This window comes from Ascaphus truei, chromosome 11 (genome assembly GCF_040206685.1).
Source record: "Ascaphus truei isolate aAscTru1 chromosome 11, aAscTru1.hap1, whole genome shotgun sequence".
NCBI classification, from domain to species: domain Eukaryota; kingdom Metazoa; phylum Chordata; class Amphibia; order Anura; family Ascaphidae; genus Ascaphus; species Ascaphus truei.
Genome location: NC_134493.1, coordinates 35,704,777 through 35,730,989, shown reverse-complemented (window position 1 = coordinate 35,730,989; position 26,213 = coordinate 35,704,777). Strand labels below are relative to the sequence as shown.

General features: G+C 45.9%; 2 protein-coding genes across 10 annotated transcripts in view; one reads left to right on the top strand and one right to left on the bottom strand.

The window, feature by feature from the left end:
* Positions 1-722: 722 nt before the first annotated feature.
* Positions 723-26,213, bottom strand: part of BRAT1 (BRCA1 associated ATM activator 1) — a 72,224-nt gene continuing 46,733 nt past the window's right edge. The window contains exons 1-14 of one of the 8 annotated variants that reach the window (XM_075565617.1): positions 22,885-23,019; positions 16,445-16,578; positions 14,319-14,473; positions 13,714-13,858; positions 11,766-12,132; positions 10,427-10,546; positions 8,923-9,005; positions 7,894-8,015; positions 4,685-4,871; positions 4,164-4,237; positions 3,518-3,611; positions 2,747-2,845; positions 2,029-2,219; positions 723-1,595 (exon numbers count right to left, since the gene is read on the bottom strand). In XM_075565617.1, coding sequence (XP_075421732.1) covers positions 903-1,595; positions 2,029-2,219; positions 2,747-2,845; positions 3,518-3,611; positions 4,164-4,237; positions 4,685-4,871; positions 7,894-8,015; positions 8,923-9,005; positions 10,427-10,546; positions 11,766-12,132; positions 13,714-13,858; positions 14,319-14,473; positions 16,445-16,571 — 2,457 coding nt within the window. In that variant the 5' untranslated portion in view covers positions 16,572-16,578; positions 22,885-23,019 and the 3' untranslated portion in view covers positions 723-902. The other 7 variants (XM_075565624.1, XM_075565620.1, XM_075565621.1 and 4 more) reach the window with 7 other exon arrangements.
* IQCE (IQ motif containing E) overlaps positions 19,642-26,213 on the top strand; it is a 44,618-nt gene continuing 38,046 nt past the window's right edge. For both annotated transcript variants that reach the window (XM_075565627.1, XM_075565626.1), the window contains exons 1-7: positions 19,642-19,823; positions 20,396-20,514; positions 21,153-21,200; positions 21,426-21,465; positions 22,046-22,192; positions 24,712-24,843; positions 25,542-25,612. In XM_075565627.1, coding sequence (XP_075421742.1) covers positions 20,464-20,514; positions 21,153-21,200; positions 21,426-21,465; positions 22,046-22,192; positions 24,712-24,843; positions 25,542-25,612 — 489 coding nt within the window. In that variant the 5' untranslated portion in view covers positions 19,642-19,823; positions 20,396-20,463. The remainder of the gene's footprint in view (positions 19,824-20,395; positions 20,515-21,152; positions 21,201-21,425; positions 21,466-22,045; positions 22,193-24,711; positions 24,844-25,541; positions 25,613-26,213) is intronic.

The window sequence follows — 26,213 nt, the reverse complement described above, 5'->3', positions numbered from 1 at the left end:
GTTTGAAATATGAAGTGTCAGGGAGGTTAAAAATGAAGCTTTCCCCAGAGCCCAGGGAAGTGTAAAGGTTACCAATGCGAGAGGCAAAGAAAAGCATGTTTGTCTTTAATAGAGCAGGCGGCGCTCGGGGAGCCAGATACTAACATTTAAACTTTACACACGCTTCTTAGAGGGATTGCAGCGTTAACCCTCCGAGTACCGTGCGCCACACTTCCTCACGGACAGAAGGGGGAGGAGTTGGCTCCCTTCTGCGCACCATAGATCTCCACTAACAAAACGAGCATTTTTGGGGTGGGTGTATAGTTGTATCCTGAGGCACTCGCAGGGTTAATAAAGCCATACCCACAGTGATATATAATCTCATACTAAACAACAGGTGAGCAAGTCATGGTTGGATGAAGATTATACAGAGACACACACACACACACACACGTTATTTTCCTGCCGTTTCCGGTAACCTTGCCGTGTCCCTATTACCACGAGACGAGCGCTGCGCATGTTACACAGGCACCTAACATAACCCGATAATGCTGCGATCGGAGCGTTGAGATTTACATAAAAACAAACATTTGCACAAATCTGCTACATTACAGATACTGTACGTGGCTAAAGATGAAAAAGTGGCTGAAGCTGGGCTTTCAGAATATGTTGTGAACAGGCTTCATTCACTACGTGCAAAGTATTACTATGGTAATGGAATACACCTCGGATAAAGACATTGGTACCTGTTATCATTGGTTTAATACATACAAAAATATTTGTTTAAAAAAAAGGTTTTTGCAAAGCAATATAATCATGCAAATTTATAGGCTCCCCCCCTCCCAAAGGAATATTCTGCCAGTTCTTATTCCATTACTGGGCTGTTACTTCTTGTTGGGTTTCTGGAGTAATATATAGACGGGCTAGTAACAATCAGCTCCATGTTCCTCCACCGTCCCTGCTGTGGCCAGAATATCCCGCAGGAGGGACTCCGGACTGTTCTGTATATGATCACTGCTCCTGGACAGAGAACTTTTCACTCTATCCAAGTCGACGTTCTTCAGGATTTCCATCACCCAGTTTGCATCTTCTGTACGTGTGTTGTCTTTAATACGCCACTCCCTCAGCGTACATTCCAGCCATTCGGTTCCATGCAACTCAGCAGCTAACGACTCGGTTAGAGATTCTGCTTCATAAAGCTTAGACTTCACTGATATGAGGATATCACAAGACCTCAGCACTACAGGCCTATCACAGTCACACAGCGCAGCCAGCAGGAACTGAAAGAGCCCCACTCGGTTACACTTCTGCATTGCTTCTGTTATTAAAGCACTACTGTTGGAAGGTAACCCCACGGTATATGGACAGCTGTGAGGGACGCACATTCCAAGCGTTTGAGCCACAAAGACCTCGGCAAGCTCCAGCACATTAACTTTCACTTCCCAGTCCAAGTCGCCATGTGCTACGTGCAGTATGCGGGAGAGCAGCTTCTCTTTGTCCTCAAAATTCTGTATGTGACCATTCTTCAACCAGTCGGTGAACACCTTAGCTACGGCCCTTCTTGGGAATCCCTCTGTGTCTTCAGCCAAGATATCCAGGAGTTCTGCCACAAGGTTCTGCGAAGATGGTTGGTGGAAAAAAGAAATAAAAAAAAAAGAAGGATGACCGCATGATCAGAAAGGAAAACAACGTCCTTCATTAACACATTTGGGCCCAGATGCACAAAACGGTGCTAAGCTTTAGCACGCCTTTACGCCCATTCATATGAATAGGAGCAGAGAAGTGCTGTACCTTACAACCCTTTTATGGATATTATGGGACTTGGTGCGCAGATCTTTGGGAAATAAAACAAAGTTTATGGGAATACCTCACCCCTGTGTGAAATTAAACTGTACCAAAGACAGAGCTAATATGCACCTATCATTCCCTCATACTGAAACAATGGGGTCAATTTGCTAAGGCATGAATGCAGTTATTGTACCTTTAGGACAATAACTCAACTTATTGCAGCAGCAGGGTAATGGGGTGAGAACGTGATCACACACCCACCTCTCTCTTCAGTGGTTCAGTGGCAGGACTGTCTCCTTCAGCCAGTGTCGGGTAAAGGTGAGGTATATTGATCAGCTGTCCCAGGGAGCTCACAGCACTCGCTCGCACATAACTCTCAGGATCCTTAAGGAGACCCCAGACAAGCTGAAGCACCCCGGAAGAGCTTAAAACTTGCCTGAAGCCTTCATGTTCTGTCAAAGCACAAGAGGATATTAAGCACTTTACTACACAATGACATTGTTACATATAGACTTTAGAATAAACTATTACATCTGAGTCCATATTGAGCTGAGCACGGAGGCCAGGAAACTGATACTGTTTTGAGTTTTTCTTTTTAGGATTTCCTCTCAGCTTAACACATTTTCCTATTTTTATTTTTTTTAACAGTTATTTAACCAGTGGGGTGTCCCAAAACGTAGCAACTATATCATGGGGTCTGGCAACATATTTTGCTACCTTGGATATCAGTGAAACCTTAAGGGGCAATGACATGCAGGTGATGACACAGGCTTTCCATTATAAATGGCATACAATATAGGTCAGGGGTGGCCAACTCCATTCCTCAAGGGCCAGTATTATGGATACCCCTGCTTCAGCACAGGTGGCTCAGTCATTTTGAAGCAGGGTTACCCTTGAGTTGGCCACCCCTGATTATCTGTCCTGTTAGCGCAGCTAGCTTTAAATGCTCCTAATGCCAAACATGGCTTAGCTGAGAGACCTTTTAGCACAGCAGTGAGATGAGTGAGAAATTCTAAGGCCGAGTCACGAGTCTCCCAAAAGGGGCTGCACAGGCGCTTCGGCAGGACTGGAAACAGATCTGCGGAGGGAAACCAAAGCTGTGAAATGCACGGCGCTCTACACTTCTTTTCTCGTAAGAGGACAACATGGATACATGTGGAGCGCACATCTTGGGAAATGAAACATACGGCGGTATTGAGTGATTCGAGTACGTCCGTTCACTTTCAACTCCAACGACTCTCCCTAATTCCTTCACTGCCAGTGATAGGCTTAAAGAACGTTCTGCGGTTAACCTGTTCCTTGCCAGAGGGGGGGACGACGACAGCACACCGCCCCATCCTTGCAGTGAAGGGGTTAGTATAGCTGCATACTGTATGCTCACCCCGACTACTCACTACTCGCTCATCTGAGAGTAGGTATTACTACAGGTAAGTATAGAGTGGAAGCAGACACTAGAACAGGGGCGGGCAAGTCCAGTCCTCAAGGGCCACCAACAGGTCCGTTTTTCAGGATATCCCTGCTTCAGCACAGGTGGCGTAGTCTTCAATTGAGTCACTGATTGAGCCACCTGTGCTGAAGTAGGGATATCGTTAACACCTGACCTGTTGGTGGCCCTTGAGGACCGGAGTTGCCCACCCCCGCTCTAGAAGCATGCCATGCTTGGCTGGGGTCTGCTGGCGTTTATTTGACCCTTATATTTTCTAAATGAAAGATGAGCTCTACTGCAACAAAACACTTTAGGTAAACCAACCTTGGAGAAACTTGTAGCTGTGCGTCCAGTATACACCATCTGCAGATGAGGCCTGTAACCATTTCACAGAGGCCTGAAGAGTCTTCTTCAGAACCTAAAGAGACGACCATCGTTCAATGCTGTAGGGAGCTGTAACACTCTTATTTACCAAGCAGCGCTACTACAGGAAACACCCGCTGGACACAGGAAATATTGCCCTTAACATCCTATTCAAAGGCGTTATCTCCGAAGGTGTCTAATGGAATAGCACTTATAAGGAAGTAACGGCCTATGGGGCATATTGGGTATTCACCGTACCGGCTGGGCGGGCAGTTTTTGGCTGAAATTTCCCTGGTCTTCAATGGAAAATGGCAACCACAAAAAGCCCTAATGGCCGTTTCAGCGCACATAATTCAGAGCTAAATTTAACTGTTTAGTAAACCATCTTAGAACGAAATTGCAGACATAACCAACTTAATATAAAATGCCAGAAATGAACCCTTTACACCTGATTTTTGTAACACTATGGTGATTTGACACCTTGTGCTGCCAGTATCCCATACAAAAGGTTTGAACTAGAAAGGAGCTGTATAAAAGGCAAGTTACTGAATATGTATCAAATGGAAATCAAGAGCAGGGTTATTGCGATACCGAGTGGATTCCTTACCGTTGGGTCTGTGTCTGGATTCTCAAGATAAGCAAACAGCACATTGTATGTCTTTACTAAGGACACCTGATCCACTGAGTAACGGAAAGTAAACAAAACAAACACAGAATAAGCACAAATAAACAGGCTCAAGTTACACACATGTTTGGCTTACAAATGAGATTATAGCAAATAGAAATAGCACCTGTCAGCACATTTGCATGTCTCAGGCAGGTCTGCAACTCTGCCTTCCTCCATTATCTCCTACACTTCCACTACAGCAAGGGATTCTGGGTAATGCCATGCGAGTGAACACTCACAGTACGAGTTTATATAATACATTCTGAGTAGCAAATAAAGAAAATTCTAAAAAGATGGTTCTAATCGTTATCAATGCATTCAACCTATAAAATGTTAAGAGGCAAAATCAAAGCATTTGCGCCATTGTGTATTTAGCAGTTGGCCGTGGAATGATTACTTGAGTAACCAGTTAAAAAGATGCACAACATACATTTAATGATCCATTCAATATTTTCCCTCACTTGGCCAATGTGAAAGGGCTCCGAGAGTGTCCAGCGCTGACCTTTGAACCCGAAGGCAGCCTATCAAAAACCTGCTGATGTGGGATCCTGCAGAGGATGATGGGACTGCTTGGCCGATGCAGGAATGCAGCACTATCACAACACAATTCAGCACAGACTCCTTGGGTATCTGTATAGTGAGGCAGTCCTGGGGGAGTGAAAGGGAGAGAGAGAGTGAAAGGGAGAGAGTGAAAGAGAGTGAGAGAGTGAAAGAGGGAGAGAGAGAGAGGGAGAGAGCAGTCACCGCACAAGCAAAGATCCAACACACTCAGATATTTCATCCAGTTAAACCATCCCATAATACAGCCGAGAAGCAACAATGTCAAAAGGTGTCACACACGGTGCAGAGAGATGTGTAAGGCCTCGGGCATGGTGCCTCGGGCTGCGCTGAGCCGCGCGCCTGCTCTGACTCGCCTGCTCAATCTGGTGCTTTTTTGCGTCCTGGCAGGCGAGGCAGTGAGCGCACTGTGGGGGCGGGGCGGGGCGAAGGCGTGACGGGAGGTGGGGCTAGTCCCTCGTTCCCATTGGATGTTTGCGGTCACGTGACCGCTCCTCCACTCCCCTCAGTGCGGAAATTGAAACTTGCTTGTCTCCTGAAATTTTCTGAGCCTCCACACGCGCTCCTAAAGCCGCGCTGATTACAGATGCAGGGGGTAAGTGCATCTGCTCAGCACGGCCTGCTTTACCATGTCCCAGGCCTAAGGCCGCTGGGGTCGGAGCGCCTGGCGGCGCGTGCAGCTTCTCAAGCCGCGATCTGTTGTCTGTGCTGGAGCTGCAGGGGGAAAGACAAGCTTGCGACGGGACAAGCTTCGTCCTCATTGGCTGAAACACCGGGGGGCGTGGCCATCTTTCCGTCGCCAGTTCTAAACACAATTTTCTTGTATTTAGAAAATCTGGTCGAGCAACGCAGCGGCAAATTGTGCGCAAAGTGAGGCAGTGGGGCCGGCCCCATTGAGGGGCAGTTCTTGTTCCTGCAGCGGGCACCGGGGACGTAGCCTAAGGCCTGGGACATGGTGCAGGGAGCGGCGCTGGACAGCGCTGACGCTCATGCTCATCTGCTCACACAGGAGATGTTTCTTGTCCCTGCATGAGCGTCAGCGAGCGCGCTTGTGTGCAGGGTGGGAGCCGGGGGGGAGGCGGGGCTAGGGCGCCATGTCACGGCGCCGACGTCACGGACTGCCATTGGCTTCTGGCAGTCACGTGACCGGCCCTGCGCTTGCATGAGCGGCAAAATTTAAACTTGCCTGTCTCCTGCATTTCCACACACCCCCGCACGCCTGCGGAAGCGCCCTCTAAAGCCGCGCTGATAGGGATAATGTTTCCCCTCAGCGCGCCTCAGCACGGTCTTTTTGACCATGTCCGAGGCCTAAGGCCATGCTGAGGCGCGCTGCTGCTCGGCAGTGAGCTCCTGCAGCCGCAATGAGAGCGGCTTTAGCAGGGGCTCGCGCAAGCATGGGTCTTAAGAAAATTTTAGTTTTGGCGCTCACGGGAGCGCAGGGCCGGTCACGTGAGCGGTTCGCCCAATGAGGGCGAACCAGCTCCGTGACGTCACAGCCCCGCCCCTCCCCCGGTCTCAGGCCAGGAAAAGCACCCGCTTTCCCTCAGCCTCAGCGCGCCTCCGCCCGGCTGGATTCACCCTGGACGCAGCCACACCCTTCAGAAGCTTGTAGGAGTGAAGGAGGCGCCCCAGCGAGTAAGCAAGACGGACACATTCACAGCACGGGAGCCTGGTTGGCTCCTTGTGATCTTTGGGCAAGTCACCTCATCTCCCAGCCACTAATATTAGATTGTAAGCTCTATGGGGCAGGGACTTATTGTGCCTGCAAAATTCTATGTACAGCACTGGGTACACTGCCAGCGTTATATAAGAAAAGGATATACCTTTTTTTTGGTGGTAAAAATCATGAATGTCTTAACCTTTAGTATCGGAGGTTACCTTGGTAATCGTTAGACTGCTCTGGGGAGGCCCCGTTTTAACCTCCCGGACACAATAATATTTAAAAAGTGCATATATTGTATTGTATCTTCTGAAGGGAGCTTCCGACTTTAAAAATAAAAATGTGCACACAGAAAAAAAATCAACGCAGATTGCAGCTTAAAGGTTTAATAAAGAACAAGTAAACGTTAAAAAAAAACACCGGAAGCCGTCATTCCTCCTCTGCGCTTATGTATTTTGTCGAAAAAGCAAAGTGATTTAGAAATGTGGTCGGAGAGTAAATGTGTTTCACTCCCCTTACAGCAGCGGTTCTCAACCCCAGTCCTCAAGAACACCCCCCTCCCCTCCAACAGGTCAGGTTTTCAGGATATACCCGCTTCAGCACAGGTGGCTCAATCAGTGGCTCAGTCAAAGGCTGAGTCACCTGTGCTGAAGCAGGGATATCCTGAAAATACACTTTATTCACATTGTAGAACTCAAATGTGTGTTTTCCTGTTATTAAGGCGTATATTTACTGAGCAGACCTATGCTATGGGGGACCATAGGGACACGGGAAGACACCTTATTGCTCAGTCACTTGAACAGGTTGGAAGGTGCTTTCCGTAGCACTACTTGGTTAATAGGGGGCCTACGTAGCTGCTAAATATATGGATGAACGGCCTTTAACTTCACTTTTGGAGTTACACAAGCAGGGGCCATAAACGGCTAATATCAATACTACCGTGGCAACGTTTCAACTTTTCTTTTTAACTTCAAAATTAGATCAAGAGGGCAGCCATATTTTATAATACCCACGGACGTGATCCCTTACCCACCCCCGAGGAATGCAATGTGGTCAGCATCTTTTGGCTGCAAACTTGAAAAAAGTATGGAACCCCCCCCCCCATAAAAAGAAGGATTTCAGAAAGATATGTTATGGTGAAATTATTTCAGATGCTATGTTTATGTATCCTTTAAAAAAAAAACAATAAAACCAAAGTTATATATATATATATATAAAAAAAAGAAGGATTTCAGATATATGGCACTGCTCATTAGATTGTAAGCTCTTCGGGACAGGGACTCCGTTTCAGAGGTCTGTAGTGCTTATTTCCATCATGTCTCTTTTTACTTTGTCCCGTGTATTGCTGCTGTGAAGCGCTATGTACATATATGTACAAATAAAGATATATACGCACACGCACACACTATGACGGGGTACAACCCCCGTCCTCGTCTTTCCCTGATACATTACCATGTGACAGAGCTCCGTGAGATGTGATAAACTCTGGCACAGCAGACCTGCGCAGGAAGACTTGGTGGACAAGAGATTCTCAACAGCTGCAGTATCAGAAACCAGCTCGCCCAGCATACCTACTGGGAAACGCAGAACTCATTCCAGTGACATGGTTAAAAGGCTCTCATCTGGGTAATGGATACTTTTTTTTTTTTTACCCATATCTGACTACAAGTAATTATAACGTATTTATTAAAGTGAGACTTGGGAGGGGTGTGATCTCCTCTGGCTGCTCCCTTCTGTGTGATGTCACTGTGTGATGATGTCACTGTGTGATCAGCAAGTGCTTGTACACCAGTCCCCCCTCCCCACATCTTTATTTGCTCTCTGATAAGAACACAGGCATAAGGGGAAAGAAAACACTTGAGAAACACGTCTCCATTCAGAGGTCCCTAAGAAATCCAGCTGGGCGATTATGTGGCAAAGCACCTTTATATAACCAGCACCAACGCTAGGAGGTAACAGGGAAAATATCTCCGCTCTAAAGCTGCTGAGACTGAACTAATCACGGTTCTCTTCTTTTTTGTATCATCCTGATCACATATTTGTTGAGAAAAGCTCCTGTAATCTTCTACCTAGTCGGAATAAATAAACTCCTCGAAAAGCAATGTAACATGTGACTGGTGTTGGGAATTTTTCCAGCCCGCTATAAAGCTCTCCCCCCCCCCCTTACTGGCAATCCACAGAAACCTCTGCCCCATTCTTAATGCCTGTTCCACCCCAAAAATACACTTACACATATCTTAACCCCTTCAGTGCTAGGACCGATACACACTGCTCCCGCTACCAGCACCAATGTGATTTCATATCATAATGTACATAAATAAAGATTTGCCTTCACTACATACAGGACCGTATTTACTAAGCAGTGCTAAGCCGTGAAGCATCACTTATGTGAATGGGCCATAAATTGCGTTGCAGCGTGGCTGCACTTAGTAGACATTGACCAACATGTTTGACACTCTCCATTCTTACAGTGTAATATACCTGGGTGTCCTGAAGATGCTTTTAATATACACTCCATGGGATGAAGCAGCACACTCACAGCTTGCAGGCTCACCGCCTGAGGACTGGACAAAACAAACAGGGATTACTGGGACATTATTCAGATGCAGGGAGATCAACGTTGAATTTGCTGGAAAACCTGAAAGAATTTGTCCTGCAATGTGGTAAATCGAATATTCCAACCATTGTGGCCAAGCCCTGCCATCTACTGCACTTATCCCCTCAGCTGCTGTCTCTGCAAGTCTCCCAACACACCACTTAGATTGCAAGTTCTTCGGGGCAGGGATTCCATTTCCTATTGTCTGATTTTGTTTGTTGTACTTATACTATAATTCCCTGTACTGTATTGTCTCTTTGTAAAGTGCTGTGTACACTGTGGGTGCTATATAAATAAAGACATACATATAGTACAAGATTTGCTTAACATAGGAGGTGTTAAACAGCAAAAATATATTAAGCTATTTGTGATAAAAACACTTGCAGATATCTTCGTTGTACACAAAAGACAACTGGGAAGCATTGGTCAGATAAAAAGATGGTCAAGGCCAAAGACCACCCAAGCAAGAGGCTGCACACATGTCATTTGTACGGGAATGGAAGCAAACCCATTGGCCGTGATGGGAGAGGACCACTTGCCCACCGAGTCTGCCCGCTTTCCTATCTGCTGTAGGAAGTATGATTTGGCAAAAGTAGACTTATGAAGAGAACAAGCCCAAAGAACTCCTGTATCCTATATCTTCAGGTGTGCACCAAATACAAGAATCCTTTGGACTTGTTCTCTTCACAGTTCCACTTTTACCAAATCATAGATGTTATTTGATCTCCTGGGTGGCACCCTCGAACTAACACACATGTGCAACATTTCAGAGAGAGGTTGAGACGGGCTTCTCTGTTTGTTCTGCTGTTGGAAGGGCAGCAAATATATTAACATCGTTGAAGAATGCACGAGACGGGCTCGAGGAAACCGAGAATACAACTAAATACCAAGGAAAGGATTTACAGGTACTACAGGAAGAACAGAAAGCGGGCAGAAAACGTGTGCCTATAATGTTCTGTATCCGGAGCCAACGTGAAATCCGCCGCCCCTAGGCACAGCCGTGGCGGCCGCCTCCTTACCTGCCGCCCCCTCCTCCTCCTGAACCGCAGAGTCTTACGTCACCAATGTGACGTCGCACTGCGTCATGTTGCCATGGTAACGAGGTGTCATTTGATGCTGCGCCATCACGTTGCCATGCCGTAACGTCATGTTGGTGAGGTCCAAGGCGTCATTTGACGCTGCGGTTCAGAAGGAGGAGGAGGGCGGCACGTAGGGAGGCAAAAGTATATAGGGGCATACATTTTTGTCGCCCTAGGACCGGGCCTAGCGGGAAACCAACTTCTGAACGGGTGTGCATCTTCGAACAATGAGAATGCAATTCTGATGGGTTATTGATTGTAAAACAACTATTCAGTGAAGAGTACATTTGCACTATATAGATACACGCACCAGTGCTTAAGCTTCATAATCCCCAATGCCAGAGGGCCAGACTGCGAAGGTGTTAAGTTTTTCAAAGCACGTTTCATCAAAATCCATAGGTCACAATCTGGATTACTGAAAGCAGGAGACCTAATGGAGAAGGAGAAAGTCAGGTGAGTTCAAATGAAGTGACCCTGATGAATCAAGGTCAGAATATCATTTCATAGGATGCCATTAGAAAGGCAGTCCTAATCCTCAATGGCCAAACCGATTTCACTGCCCTCTCTCCTTTGGTTGGAAAGTATTAGACAGGAGGTTCAACAAATATCTTCAAATATAACAAACTGAACTTTAAATATTTGGTGTCCGGCAAACTAAAATTTAAATGGATCTCGTCTCCCTCTAAATTGGTTCCTATATTTAGAAATCCAAACTTCCACCCAGGAACCAGCTCTACTCACCATGACAGGTGGAAGGACAAAACTATTCTAGATGTTGTAAACCTCATTTCAAATGGGAAGGTTCTTGACTTTGTAGAATTTAGTAACAAGTATGGGTTTCCAAAGTCAGACCGATTCTTCTATCTCCAAATAAGACTTTTTATGACAAGCACTATACAAGGGCGCGAATATCCTCAGACAACAGTATTTGAGAGATGATGTCAAAACAAGGAATATGTGACGTGTTTAATGTCCATGTTATGTAGAGAATTGGTCCCATTTGGAGACTCACTATTTCATGACTATATGACGAGATGGCAGACAGATCTACAAATAGAAATATCAAGGGATGATTTATAGGAGAGGCAGCCTCCAAAACCTCAATCTGTACCACAACGACAGAAAAAAAATATAAAATATTATTTCGTTGGTACTTAACCCCGGATAGGCTGAGTCAGATGTATCCTGATGGTTCAAATCAGTGATGGAGGCATTGCCGTCATTGGGAACTCTCTCCCACGTCTCGTGGTTTTGCCCCAAAATCCCGAAATTGGTAATAAGATTGATTGAGGTAGTAACAAAAATATCGATCCTATTCAACCCAGTGACTATACTTCTATTAAAACCAATAGCAAATATAAGGCCCGCACTTTGCAAGTGCAACGGTTTGAACCCCTGAACTGAGAGAGGCGCCTCTTTCCAACCCTGCTCTGGAAAGATGTTGCCCAATTATATATACATTGATGATTGTGGATGCCCAACATTAGTATAGGATCGAAGAGGGTTCAAGACAACAGAAAGGATTTAAAGAGTTCAGAAAAGTTTTATCATCAAAGCAATATATTCTAATAGGTTTTTATCTATCCCCCGAACAAGCGGGATGGATGCCAACCAGTTGAAATACTTATTCCCAGCCCTCATAGTTTTACCTGGCCACACCAAGGAGAAGGTCTACCAAATACGGTGCACAGTAACCAGGTTTCTGCTCCAGGAGAGAGTCTATGAGGACAGCCATGCGTGGCCACAGAATCCCAGCCAACGCGTCTGTGCAGCTCCCATATACTGCGCTCAGGGTTTTTAATGACTGAGTCACTGAAGGAGGAATACCGGATGCCAGTGACTTCTCCAGGTGAGCGAGGATCATGTGCGCACTTGCCGGCCAATCGGATGCATCGGCACTTTCTGGTTTTCCCATCTTGATACAGAAGAGCCAAATGTGAACTAGAAGCTGATTGGCTGCAGAGGCCACAAACAGACTGGGGTCAACCTGCAGCTTTAACACAACGTCCACAGCTCCTGGTGGGAGAACAAAAGAAACATGACTCCTTTCTTCAGCCTGCCCAACCCCTGCACATTGCAAACCGCCCTGACCGTAAAGGGGTTAGAACGGGGTACGAAACTCGTGCACAAGCTCGCAAAACTGGCAAATGTCCAACATTCGACGACCTTTAGCAAGTAATTATGCACTGTACATTCTGGGAAAAGAAACTCTGCAGATACTACATCAGACACAGGCACGCAGAGAAAGAAATACACCATTAGTCTATTGTGGTTCAGGTTGGTCGTGAGAAATACTGGGGTGTCTATGGATGGGAATTGGACTAGGCTGTGTAAGGCGGCCTCCTACACAGTGCACAAATACCCACTGCCCAATCCCAATACACATAATGGGACGTGCACAAGCGGAGGAGGATCTTTAATAACAGGCCTTCAACCACTCAAGGGCATTAGGGCCGACAGGCAGTGCCCAGCACCACCTGTTACCGTGCCTGCGAGAGAACCATCCAGTTCCTCCGGCACTGCAAACAGGCACACACACACACACAAACGCACGTTAAATATATATCTGCAGCCCTGATCGATCCACTGCTGGATGAAGCCTCTCCCAATGATCTCCCAGGTACTGTGGATGCAAGTCTCTCTTCTGCACGTTGCTCCAACACATTTTCCAATGTCATCTTCCCATCTTACTTTTGGTCGTCGGCTTGGTCTTTTTACATCCTTTGGAATCCAGTTGATTACCATCAGTGTCCAAAGATTCGTTCTTGTGACAGGACCACACTACTGCCATTTGGATTTCTTCACTCTTGTGATGTCACCGACTTTGTTTTGCTTCCTAATCCATTCATTTTTTTCCGGTCTCTTCAGGTAATACCCAGTATTTATACACACACATACACACACACACACACACACACACACACACACACACACACACACACACACACACACACACACACACACACACACACACACACACACTGGGTATTACCTGGAGACAGGGAAAAAAATGAATGAATGAATGAATGAATTAGGAAGCAAAACCAAGTCAATGACATCATCACAATAAGCACCATCCATTCTCCCCTCCATCCTGACAAGCTTCACAGTCCCTGCACACAGCATCAACTACACACAGTATCTATTCAACAACAAAGCATTCTCTTTGAAAGGCTTGAGATTCTTCCACGTGTGAGGGTATCAGCTGCTTTTCTTTGGAAACATCCCCCCCTTTTTTTTAAACATATTGCACTATTTGTATTTATTCTGCGTTTGTCTCTTTATACACCCTGGGAGTATTTGCGCCTCGTACATTTGAGTTAAATGAACTGCCTGGCTGCAGACTGCAGGGAAGATAAGTACAAAAGGATAATAGGAAGCAGCACACCGGGTCTTGGAGAAAAAATATCACATTTATTTAAACATATCAACGTTTCGGCTTATTCTGGAGCGTGAAATGCTTTCTCCAGGAGCCGGTGTGTACACACGTACACACACACACACACACACACACACACACACACACACACACACACACACACACACACACACACACACACACACACGCGCGCGTGCACACACGCTCAATATACTCACCACATTGAGACAAGAAGCTGGCAGCCTGCTCATGCTGTACCATGCTGTGAAGTCCTTGCACCCAGCCGCTCCTCACTGAGGCATCTCCCCACATAGCGCTGGAGCAGGTCCCCTCGCCAAAGAGACCCAGTAAAATATCTTCCTCCTGAGGCAGTGAGAGGCGGGCAGGGATTATGGACAAACACTAGAGAGACACTAAGCGGGGCGGGTAATACTAAGCACGTTTCCTAACCCCTTTCGGTGTCAAAATGAGCTTTAATAAATAAATAAAACCGCTTTGTGCGGGAAAACGCTTCAAATGACATTAACCCTTTAGTGCGCTTAGGGTTTTCACCAACCACTTCGGGGTGTACAGACAGAGAAGAGAATGATGTAGGTGGATGTACAACATATCGTAAACAGTGTATGCAAAAAGTTACTTTATTAGCCAGTTTGTACAGGCTCCACTATAATGTCTTCCTAAATAAACTCTAAATGTGGAACAGTTTTACATCTTTATTGCCAGAAGGGCCTTTAATGCACTAAATATAGGATTAACATGTGCTCTGTGTAATTAGAGGTGTCTTGAGGCAGCCTGCCTAGGGTGACTGGTGCTAAATAGTTACCATGAGATGCTGAAAACCCCTTTCATGGGCTGCAAATATCCCCGCCAGCCGAAGGATGAATGAGAGGAGGCTGGGATCTGGGTCTCCCAGCTTCAGAACCTGTCGAAGGAGTCCAGTCAGACATGGGTGTTCTTCCAACAACCGCTCCACTGGGACTAGGACACAAACAAGTACAGCTTTCAGTGATTGATAAAAGAACAGGAGAGACAACCGCTGGGGTTCCCGAAACTCCCATATGCGTTATAGCAGGAGTCAACTCCAGTCCTCAAGTCCCCTCAACAGGTCAGGTTTTAAGGATATCCCAGCTTCAGCACAGGTGGCTCAATCAGTCCCTGCTTCAGCACAGGAGGCTCAGTTGGAGATTGAGCCACCCATGCTGAAGCTGGGATATCCTTAAAACCTGACCTGTTGAGGGTTCTTGAGGACTGGAGTTGAGAACCCGTGGGTTATAGCACAGCGATCCCACGCGATCTGCTGTTGACTTGATTGGCAGTTCATGCAGGATCGAAAACCCGTGTGGGACATTAGCAAAAGTCCCCCTTGCCGATCTTCCTTTTTTATAATGACAATGAGCTTTAATATGTAATTGTCACCCTGAATTTCCTACCAACGTCCAGTCTGCAATTAGGACAATTATATATGTAATCATGTTGGATAGACATGGACTGTAGGTTAAATAATCTGCGTAATCCGAGGCAAATCGCTTTATCGCTCTGTCTCTGCTCAGAATCTACTAGAAAATGAGCTATATAAATCACCAGGCATTTTCCCAGATAACATTTCTTCAAAATAAAGAAATGAAAAAAACAGAAGCAACACATTTGTATTCACGCCATCACATTACAGACGTGACAGTATGTTGGGGGAAAAACAGGTCACAGAGGCGAATGACAAAGTACTTATCAGGAGCGCGAGTAAATAGGTGATACAAAACATCTATGGTTTATTCCAGCGGCATTAAATACTGAATATGTTCGGAGGATCCAAGACTTTCGTTGGGTGTGGATTACACTTCAATACTCTCCCAGGGTTTGTGTGAAATGTGCAGAATGTGCATATAGGAAGAATACATTTTATTTGTTGTGCTTTGTGTGCTTTCTGGATAATTCTAACTAACAACTGATGGTATGAAACACTGCTTTGTGGGGATGACAGAAGTATCGCATACATCGGTCACAGAAATCATTTATACTACAAATCCAATACTAAGATGCCTTGTAGATGTGAGATAAATCTCATAACACCATTAAGGACCAAACCCTTCCATATAGACCCTATGGGTGACAATCTTATAGTGACCCAACCTTTCCAGTGCATGAAGCCGATTAATCTAGGACAATATGGATATATATTTAATTTATAAACCGAGTTAAAGCAGCAACTCCCCTTACCCTGCTCCTCCCTTTTATTCATTTGTTTACAGACTGGGAACCCCGGGGTCCACAGTCCGGAATCGGACATTTCGTTGCGTCCATCGCTTGGCCGCAGAGAGACCCTTCGCCGCAGCCGCTCCTTGGACACTCGGCTGCCGGCCGTTTCGCCAATAAGTTAACGTTAGGTGTTTTAGCGAGTAGGGGGTTAAGGATGGGGGTTTTAGGGTAAGGGGTTAGATTTTTAGGGTAGGGAATTAGGGTAAGCGGTTAAGGTTTTTAGGGGAGCAGGTATTAGGGGTTAAGATTAGGTTTTTTTTGCGTAAGGTTAGGGGCTTACCTTGGCGGCGAAATGGCGGCGCGGTGAGTGGTAGCTTGTCCGCGGCAAAACTGCCACAACTAAATGTCCTAGACCGCCACGGAGGTGAACCGCATTATTTTCAGCTTCAAAGGCCCTGACGTTCCTGAGATACTTAGTGGCGAAGTCACTTCCTGCTGGGACTTAAATGGCCATCCCATAGGATGACGTCCGCGTTACGCAGAAGTTTTGAACCACCATTTTATTTCCCCTGAGACTGAAACACTAGTAGTTTCACCGATAATAGTGAAAACCAGGGGGTCCCCGGAGCTGATAAGTGTGCGGTACAGCTCTGGGGACCCCCCCCGTTCCAATCCCATATACAAAAACAAGAGCAGCCGGCACTGTTGCATTAAATCCCCCAGTCCCAGCGCACAGACATTCTCATGGGGCATTACCGTGGCTAGTTACAGACTGGAACCAATCAAGCAGTTTCTCCAGGCACGTGTCATCTGAAATTGGATGTCTCGGGTCAGCCAGAACCGCACACACGTTGGGCAGAAGCTGAGAGCACTCCAGATCCATGAGGTTTCTGTAAAAGGGAAATCAGCCTCTGATATCCAATATGTAATACACAGAGAAACCCACTTTACCAAGGGGCTCTTTCTGTTTCTACGTGTGCTCATACCAGGTGAAAACTCAGACTTACATCAGGGCTCATCAGCTGGGTCTCCAAACAGCATAGTCTTAGCGAGCTTCAAACCTACTACATTATTATATATGTATATATTTCTCTGTGTCAAGTGGAGTGCTGCTGGGAAAGTGACCTCAAATAGATATTCTTTGTCTATATAGTTGAGGTCAGGTGGCACTTAAAGTAGAGTGGTCACAAGGTTATTGTAATGTCATTTAAAGACTTGAAAATTACTAGATTTCAATATTTTGCAAACATTTATACCATATGTACATGTATATTTACGTTGGCTTAACTTACAGATGAGTTTCAGTGTGAAACATTGCCCAAACTAATGTGAAATTAGCAGTAACAGTGTCCAACAGCAAAAGCAAGGCCCACCGCGTTCCGCCAGTTGAAGAGCGCTGCCATATATAATATGTGTATAAGTTTCTAATTAACGATCATTCTTAGATTTGAGGCCCCAGTCCTGTATTTGAATTTAAACAATGCGTTTAGAAAGGAAGTTAAAGTGTGGTAGAGGCCGTGTACTTGTTCGCATGTCATTACCCAGAATCCTTGTCCCCGTTGAGCCACAGTAAGACGTATGAGCAAAACTGAATGCAAAAATGAAAATTCCACTTACAGCAATACGACTTCGTTTCATTGTTAAATCTGGTGATAAATCAATATTGTTGCCCTAATTTTGCAGCTAGGAAGTTTTGATAAACAACAATACATATGTTTGTCTCTCGCCTTCACTAATGTGGATAAAATGGCAGCTTGCAAACAACAAATACAAAATAATCATGTAAAATGTCATTAAAAAAAAATATATATTGATAGATCGTGTTTATTTGCACCATTAAATTTCCCCAACACTTTGCTTAATAACTCTTGTCTTTCATCCCCAATGAACTGCAAAGTGCGCAGAAATGATGAAATAACATTAACATGTGAAATAGGGCACGGTTTCCATGACATTCTGTTGCCCCAGCACTGCATGCACAGTGAACAAACCCTCCAGCTGTACCGGTTTGGCCGGTACAGTACCGGTTTGGGGCAAGCTGTACCGGCCAACAAGTCGTGTACCTGCTTGTATGGGTTTCCCCGCGATAAAGGGCTAATCAGAATCGTTGGCGACGCGGATAGGCTCTCCCTGTTTGGTCATGGCCAGCCTATCAGCGTCACCGTGGCGTACGGGGGGTTGGCTAACAGCTCTTCGTCCGCGGGCCCTCTGCCACTAGCCGCATCCTGGGGCTTACAGTAAGGGCAAGGGGCTGCTTATTTTATGTCAATGGTTTAGGGGTCTTATGAAAGGTGTTGAAGTGTATATGAGATATTGGGTTATATACAAGTGTTTTGTTTATGAGAGGCAGGGTTATATATGAGGGAGGTGGGGGTGTATGAGGGGCAGGGTTATATATGAGGGAGGTGGGGGGTGTATGTGGGGGCAGGGTTATATATGAGGGAGGTGGGGGTGTATGTGGGGGCAGGGTTATATATGAGGGAGGTGGGGGTGTATGAGGGGCAGGGTTATATATGAGGGAGGTGGGGGTGTATGAGGGGCTGGGTTATATATAAGAGAGGTGGGGGTGTATGAGGGGCAGGGTTATATGTGAGGGAGGTGGGGGTGTATGAGGGGCAGGGTTATATATGAGGGAGGTGGGGGGTGTATGAGGGGCAGGGTTATATGTGAGGGAGGTGGGGGTGTATGAGGGGCAGGGTTATATGTGAGGGAGGTGGGGGATGTATGAGGGGCAGGGTTATATATGAGGGAGGTGGGGGTGTATGAGGGGCAGGGTTATATATGAGGGAGGTGGGGGGGTGTATGAGGGGCAGGGTTATATATGAGGGAGGTGGGGGGTGTATGAGGGGCAGGGTTATATATGAGGGAGGTGGGGGTGTATATGAGATGTGGGGTAATATATAAGAGCGTGGAGGTGTATATGAAGGGCATGGTTATATAAGAGTGGGGAATGGGGTGTATATGAAGGCAGGGTTATATATGAGTGGGGTAGGGTGTATATGAGATGTGGGGTAGGGGTGTATATGCAGGGGCAGGGTTATATGAGTGGGGTAGGGTGTATATGCAGGGGCAGGGTTATATGAGTGGGATAGGGGTGTATATGGAGGGGCAGGGTTATATATGAGTGTGATAGGGGTGTATATGGAGGAGCAGGGTTATATATGAGTGGGATTATATATGAGTGGGATAGGGGTGTATATGGAGGGGCAGTATTATACGAGTGGGGCAGGGTTATATATATGAGGGGGGTAGGGGTGTATATGAGATGTGAGGTTATGAGTAGGGTAGGGGTGTATATGAGGGGTAGGGGTGTATATGAGGGGCAGGGTTAAATGAGTGGGGTGGGGCTGTATATGAGATGTTGGGTTATATACGAGTGGCAGTATCATGAGTGGTGCAGGGTTATATATGAGATGTAGGGGGGTGCAATAGACGCATGTACCTACTTTAACCTGTGAGATGCTGGAGGGTATACTACCTAAAATGATGAAGTGGAAAAATAATGGCGTGTTAAAGCACAGGCTTCTGCTGGGATGTACCAGGCTCCCTGCTCTTACCTAAGCACGTTCAGAGTGCGAGTCGCTTGTCCATGTCGTCAGGCCTGACGTACAAAGGGCAGACACACAGAGTGCACGGCGGTCATCTTTGTTTAGGGAAAAGAGCCTGCTGGTCTAACCCAGGGAATGAAGTTGATAAGCGGAAGTTGAAGCAACCATTGTGTAAATAATCTAAAAGTATAGTGTGAGAAACCCAGCGTCTACATTCACTTTCCCCTGTAACCCTAATTAAAATACGTTGTTGTGCCTGCGAACCACATGTTTCTGTGTGTTGTACACTGAGAGATGACGGGGGTACCGCATGCTGTTCCATGACACCCCCTGGTTTGTGTGATTTCTAGCATTTCATCTCTTTTCTGCCTTCTATCCTTCCCATTTGTTTGTTTTGCCCGAATCAAAGATGGCCGCCGCCCGCTTCAGTGGCTGTGCGCCTTCCCTTCCGGCGCGGGGCTCGTTGGCCCTCGCCTTGGTTACGGTTGCTAAGGACTCGCTGGGTAGCCCGGAAAGCCCCCGGTGATCAGGTCTCGGATCCCACCCTATGTGCGCGCCGGGGGGCGCCGCTGGAGGCCGGGGTACAGGTGTGTGAGGGGGGTGATACACCAGGGAGGTCTGCAGTACTGTGTATGGGACATACTGCGCTTTATAATTATACGGAGTATCTATATATACTTCCACACCGCCTTATACATAACTTATTCAGTGCCACAGGGCCTTGCAACATGCTGCGCATTGTATAGTATAGATAGATATATACATATATGTACACAAACACACCTCTACATATACTTATCTATATGACATGATATCAATGGGATGGGACTGCAGGACTGTCTCTCCCTCTAGTGTGGGGTCTCTTTGTTGTAGGGATATATGTGTGTGTGTGTGTGTGTGTGTGTGTGTGTGTGTGTGTGTGTAGTGTGCATTAGGTTTTTTCATCTGGCCAGAGCATTAATGGTGTATTTATTGTTCCCATAGTCTATATGAGAACAATCTGTAATAGGGTTACAAATGTGCAGTCGCACCCAATACTGTAGCATTGTTTAGCACCGTACTGTACACATGCCTTGGAAGATTTAGAAGTCATATACTTGGAAGGGGATCTCTTCCCGTATAATAACTCGTAACATCCTATTTTATCGTTTAATTCCAGGATTGAGCCCCAGAGTCTCGGTTAGAGGAATGTAAATCACATTCCTAGCAGCTGGCACACATCACACAATGTCCTGGGTAGCGAGTGAAAGTGGAACGGAGGCTGAAGAACTTCAGTTGGTAAGACACAGACACACACACACAGACACACACACACAGACACAGACACACACACTATTACAATGTAACTCGTTTCTTTTTGTATTAGGAAACGCAACACATTTAGGCGCATATTTACTAAGCAGTTCTATGACATAAGACCCATGGCGACAGAATATACCTTACAGACCACTGACATTATAGGGGCCAGAAGGTGTTTTATGAATTTATGGCGTAGCACTGCTGAGTAAATATGGCCCTTAGTGTATGTCCATATAGTCTTGGAGAACACTGATACATTATGGGTGTTATGTGTTTTATTGAACCAAATGGGAGATCTCTTTATAAATATGGAATGGGCGCCTGGTCTAAGGTCTCAGAAGTCTCTTCTTGAAATGTGATAGTGGAGTTGAAGAAAGTAATTATTGATGTCCAAGTCCGAGTGTTCTAGGGTTTGAAGGGACCCCACAACTTGAGCAGTGTTAAGCACCTCCGCATCACACACCCACGCACATAAATCTGTCTCATTTCTGCAACATTGCTTTCAAATTTGAATGAGTGATTTATGAGGTCCCTGCAGCTCATATAATGAAAATACTTTAGGGTGGTTCCAACAAAATATTGTCAATTATGCATTATTATATTTATTTTTGCATCAGGAGGATGATGGAGTTTCTGCCATTACGTATGAATCAGACACAGAAAGGGTATGTAAGCATTTTTTTTATTCTGTATACTGTATCATAGGTTTTAAATGATTACTGCTTGCCCATGTATTATCTGGTAACTCATGTTTATTCAGGGATTTATTGGGTCAACCACTTGTAACAAGTTGGTGTAGTTGCAGTGGAAACCATTCCAATCTTAAACTAATGTTGATATTAATATTTTGTAAATATACATTTTTATATGAAACCTTCTTTGTAATGCAGAAGGTGAAGAAGAAAAAGACCAGCAACCTTAGATCACCAAGTAAGTATTAATACGCTGCATCTTTCATCTCTATATGCACGTGTCTCCTGTGTGTGTAACACTATTCCTGAGAAGTCCTATCTGAAAGTTAGTTCAATATCTATAGAACAGGGGTGCTCATCTCCAGTCCCCAAGCCCCACCAACAGGTCAGGTTTTCAGGCTATCCCAGGTTCAATACAGGTTGTTCAATCAGTCCCAACTTCAGCACCGGTGGCTCAGTCTTTAACTGAGTCTCTGATTGAGCCACCTGCCCTGAAGCTGGGATATCCTGAAAACCTGATCTGTTTGGGGGGGTGGGGGGGAGGCTCTTGAGGACTGTAGTGAGTTGAGCACACCTGCCCTAGAATATCCAGACGTTGTCTGTAGCATTGGACCATCTTCAATGTTAGAGATGGCAAGGGAACATTGCCCAGTAAGCCTCTCGAAGGTGAAGGGGTTAACTGTAATGGAAACGTCTCCTCTTTTTGCTGCCAGGCAGACAGCACAGTTCAAGTATACAGGCAACGTGTAAGTAATGCAATGCCTGAAAATGGCTTTGGCTCTAAAACGTTCTTTCTTTATCTCCTATTCTTTTTGCAGAGTCTCCATACCTCTCCAGCACAAACCTCTACCCTAAAAAGGCTGCTGTGTGGAGGTCCTTGAAGGGGACAGGCCTGATGCACTCAGAGAACCCCATGGCCAAAGTGCCAAGGCAGCTGTGGCTGGCATCCCTTAAACATGGCAATGGTAAGGAAGACGAAATGTGTGGAGCTTTGTACCCACATATCTTCGTCATAGCGGCCGGCGCGTGGCCATTTAATTTCAGTATAAGTCATAATGCAGACCTGTGCTTCCTTCTTTTAACCATTGTTTGTCTGCACCTTGTGCGCTTTTATCAGTAACAGTCCAATGCCCAGTGTCAGTGGAGCCCTCACTTAACCCGTTTACTACCAATGAATGGGTGTAACTAACCAACAGATGTATATAAAAAGATTGCATACGTATTTAGAACTGAAAACCGTATGATTGTTCTTTAGAATTGAGATACACATCAGCTGTAGCTAAGGACACGGCTTGCTTACTTAACGCTAGAAGCAGAGTTGCATTTGGCTGGCTTCAGTGCATTCTCATCTGTCATCATGATACACAACAAAGCAGATCCCTGGAGCAAAATGATACTGTATTACCAGTCCCAGGGGTCCATGAAATAGTCCATAGCCAAGCAAGGAAAATAGGAAAAACCGTCTGTAAGGCTCAAAGGTATACACTCCTGGTTAGCTAAAAAAAGCCTGGCATAATGATTAAATGGAAATAGCAGAGATAAGGCCAGAGAGGGAGAGAGAGTTGGAGGGATTACCGGTAGCAGACCTGTATATGCATATGTGTACAGCTGCAATAAACCAGTGAAGTGGATCGGTATAGAGTTGCAATATACTCACGGTAATTACCATCCTGTTTGTCCTCACTCTCTCTCCTCTGGCATCGCGTGGCACCTGGACGGTGGTGAGCGAGACTCCGCAGCGCGGGCACGATCCGGAAGCACAATAGAAAAAGTAGAAGATCGAAGCAGCAGCCACTCCTATAGACTGAGACTCACCAGTGAAAAATGAAAAACAAAAAACTTTATTGGGCTACATAAAACGGATACTCAGGACGAAGTATCCGTTTTATGTAGCCCAATAATGTTTTTTGTTTTTCATTTTTCACTGGTGTCTCTCAGTCTGTAGGAGTGGCTGCTGCTTCGATCTTCTACTTTTTGAAAGGAAAAACAGACCCTGGTGTTTCCTTTCAGAGGTGATTCTCCTATGATTTAAAACAGAAAACAGACCATTGTGCAGTAATCACTGTCAGCAGAAAACACTCCCATACGGCTTTGAAATGCTACTTACAGCACGCAGAGGGGTCAGGTGCAGTGGCTATAATCTGTGCTTTAACCCCCGGTCATCTGTCTGAATCCACGAATCCCACATAGTTTCCAGCAATGATCCTCAATATAGTACCTCACACCAGTCACCAGCGAGTATTACCCCACAGTAATGAAATAAACATAGCGTGGTACAGTGGGGACAACTTTACTAAAAAACGAAAGACCAATGTAACACTTACAATGTGCCCGATCTTGTCGCATAATAACAATTGCTGTCGGTAGCTTGACTTTGGCAGCAGGGGTTGGCGGCCCTCTCCTCGCAGCCGCGAGGGATCCCTTGAGGAAGTGACACTCTAACGAAACGCGTAGGGTGGAGCTTAATTCCAGCTGCAGGCATTGAGGAGGAGTCTCTGATGAGTTGGTGGAAGAGTCGCGGCCACGAGGAGAGAGACGCCAACCCCTGCTGCCAAAGGGTTGGCGTCTCTCTCCTCGTGGCCGCGACTTTTCCACCAACTCATCAGAGACTCCTCCTCAATGCCTGCAGCTGGAATTAAGCTCCACCCTACGCGTTTCGTTACTTAGAGTGTCACTTCCTCAGGGGTTCCCTCGCGGCTGTGAGGAGAGGGCCGCCAACCCCTGCTGCCAAAGTCAAGCTACAGACAGCAATTGTTATTATGCGACAAGATCGGGCACATTGTAAGTGTTTTATTGGTCTTGCGTTTTTTTAGTAAAGTTGTCCCCACTGTACCACGCTATGTTTATTTCATTACTGTGGGGTAATACTCGCTGGTGACTGGTGTGAGGTACTACATTGAGGATCATTGCTGGAAACTATGTGGGATTCGTGGATTCAGCCAGATGACCGGGGGTTAAAGCACAGATTATAGCCACTGCACCTGACCCCTCTGCGTGCTGTAAGTAGCATTTCAAAGCCGTATGGGAGTGTTTTCTGCTGACAGTGATTACTGCACAATGGTCTGTTTTCTCTGTTTTAAATCATAGGAGAATCACCTCTGAAAGGAAACACCAGGGTCCGTTTTTCCTTGCTTGGCTATGGACTATTTCATGAACTCCTGGGTCTGGTAATACAGTATCATTTTGCGCCGGGGATCTGCTTTGTTGTGTATCAGTTGTTGTAACAAGTTTGGGAAAACTTGAACATCATTTCCCCTTGGCTGCAATTCCTATTAAGAGGTTTACACCCCTCCAGGGAATCATCACTGTATTGATATTTTCACTTTATTAGTGGTTAATATTATTCATTGTATGCACATTCATTGCAATTACTAGTGCAGTAGGCACACTTAGCTCACAGATTTTTTAGGTTGAAGCGCTTTTTTGTATGCAATTTAGGTAATAGTGTTGTTCATCTGTCATCCTGTTTTATGTACCCACACAGGTCTGACTCAGCCTCTGCGATCAGATATTGACATTGGTCAGGCCTGGGCCAATCCCTCCAGCAGCACTCCAGAGTATCTCAAGGAAGCTCTTGGGATGAAGAAACCCAAACACTCCCGCTCTGCTAGCAGTGGTAATGTGAGAAAGGAGGATTCTCTAGAGATTCTCTAGTTCATGTTCATGTTGATATTGTGTCAACCAGATAGGCAGCTCTTTATAATGCGAGTATACAGACAATGAGATATACTTGTATGCGTTACTATGAAATAGGCATAAAAGTAAACATTTGGAGAGCGTCTTGCCCCGGGGATTGGACCACTAAGGAACTGAAGATGCTGAATTTGTAGAGACAGCAACACTCACATTACTGGCAACTGTTCTAATCCCTCCATTGCTGCAGGAGATCTCAGTGCACTGGTGGTTAGCAGTGGGTAACATTTCATATGCTTGGATCTGTTATGAGCAGTTTTAAACCACCAGAGTCCTATGTAAGTAGCGCTGTCTCGGTGAAAACCAGCTCTTATCTGCTGCTGCTACTACACACTGCGTCTACATGTGGATAACTAGAGCTGCGTACGACCCATAAGCCTCTGTGTAGATGGCACACTTTGAAGACCCCCTATCACTGATCGCCTGTGGTATTCCCCCCACGCCCCCCCAATTCGCCTATTTTTTATAGTCCTGCTCAGGAGGGGTGGGAAATCCTTTAAGTGTCTCTGCCTCCTCAAAATAGTAGTTAATTAAATCTATCTGGTTCGGGATGACTAATTAGCGATATAGCTTTATCTCTATCACTTATAGTCCTCTTTCTCATGCTTCTCCAACCTGTAGGTTACATTCCTGGCACCCCAGACTACAAAGAGAAGGAAGACATGTATGACCAAATTATTGACTTGAAGAAGGTACAGTTATTTATTAGCAATGTGCTTGGGCCTCTGCAAACCTTTTCATATTGAGCTATAACCATTCAGAGCTTGATTGACACAAAGAACAATAACCCCCAAAATGGTAATAAAGTACACAATAAATGTTTGTCAGCAGCAGAGGACTTGTTAAGTAAAACCCAAGGGTTGCTCTATCATCTTCCTTTTTATCATACCAGATGCCTTAGACCAGGAGTGCCTAACTCCAGTCTCAAGGGCCACCAACAGGTCAGGTTTGACTGAACCACTGATTGAGCCACCTGTGCTGAAGCAGGGATATCCTTAAAACCTGACCTGATGGTGGCCCTTGAGGGCTGGAGTTGGCCACTCCTGGCTTAGCTGAATGTCTCTTTAAGGGCTGATGACTTAAAGCATCCGTGGGCAACAAGTGGCCTCCGGGGGCTTCACCAGCAGCCCACAACCTCTGGCCACCCCAGCAGCCCGCTCTCCCTCCCTGGCTGGAGGGGAGCAGTGATGTTGCTGGCGTGGATCGTAGCTTCTCCCCATTTCCTCAGCTTCTTAATGACGATGTGCTGATAAATACTGTGCTGCCCTCTCCCCTCCTGTGCTAACCACTAGT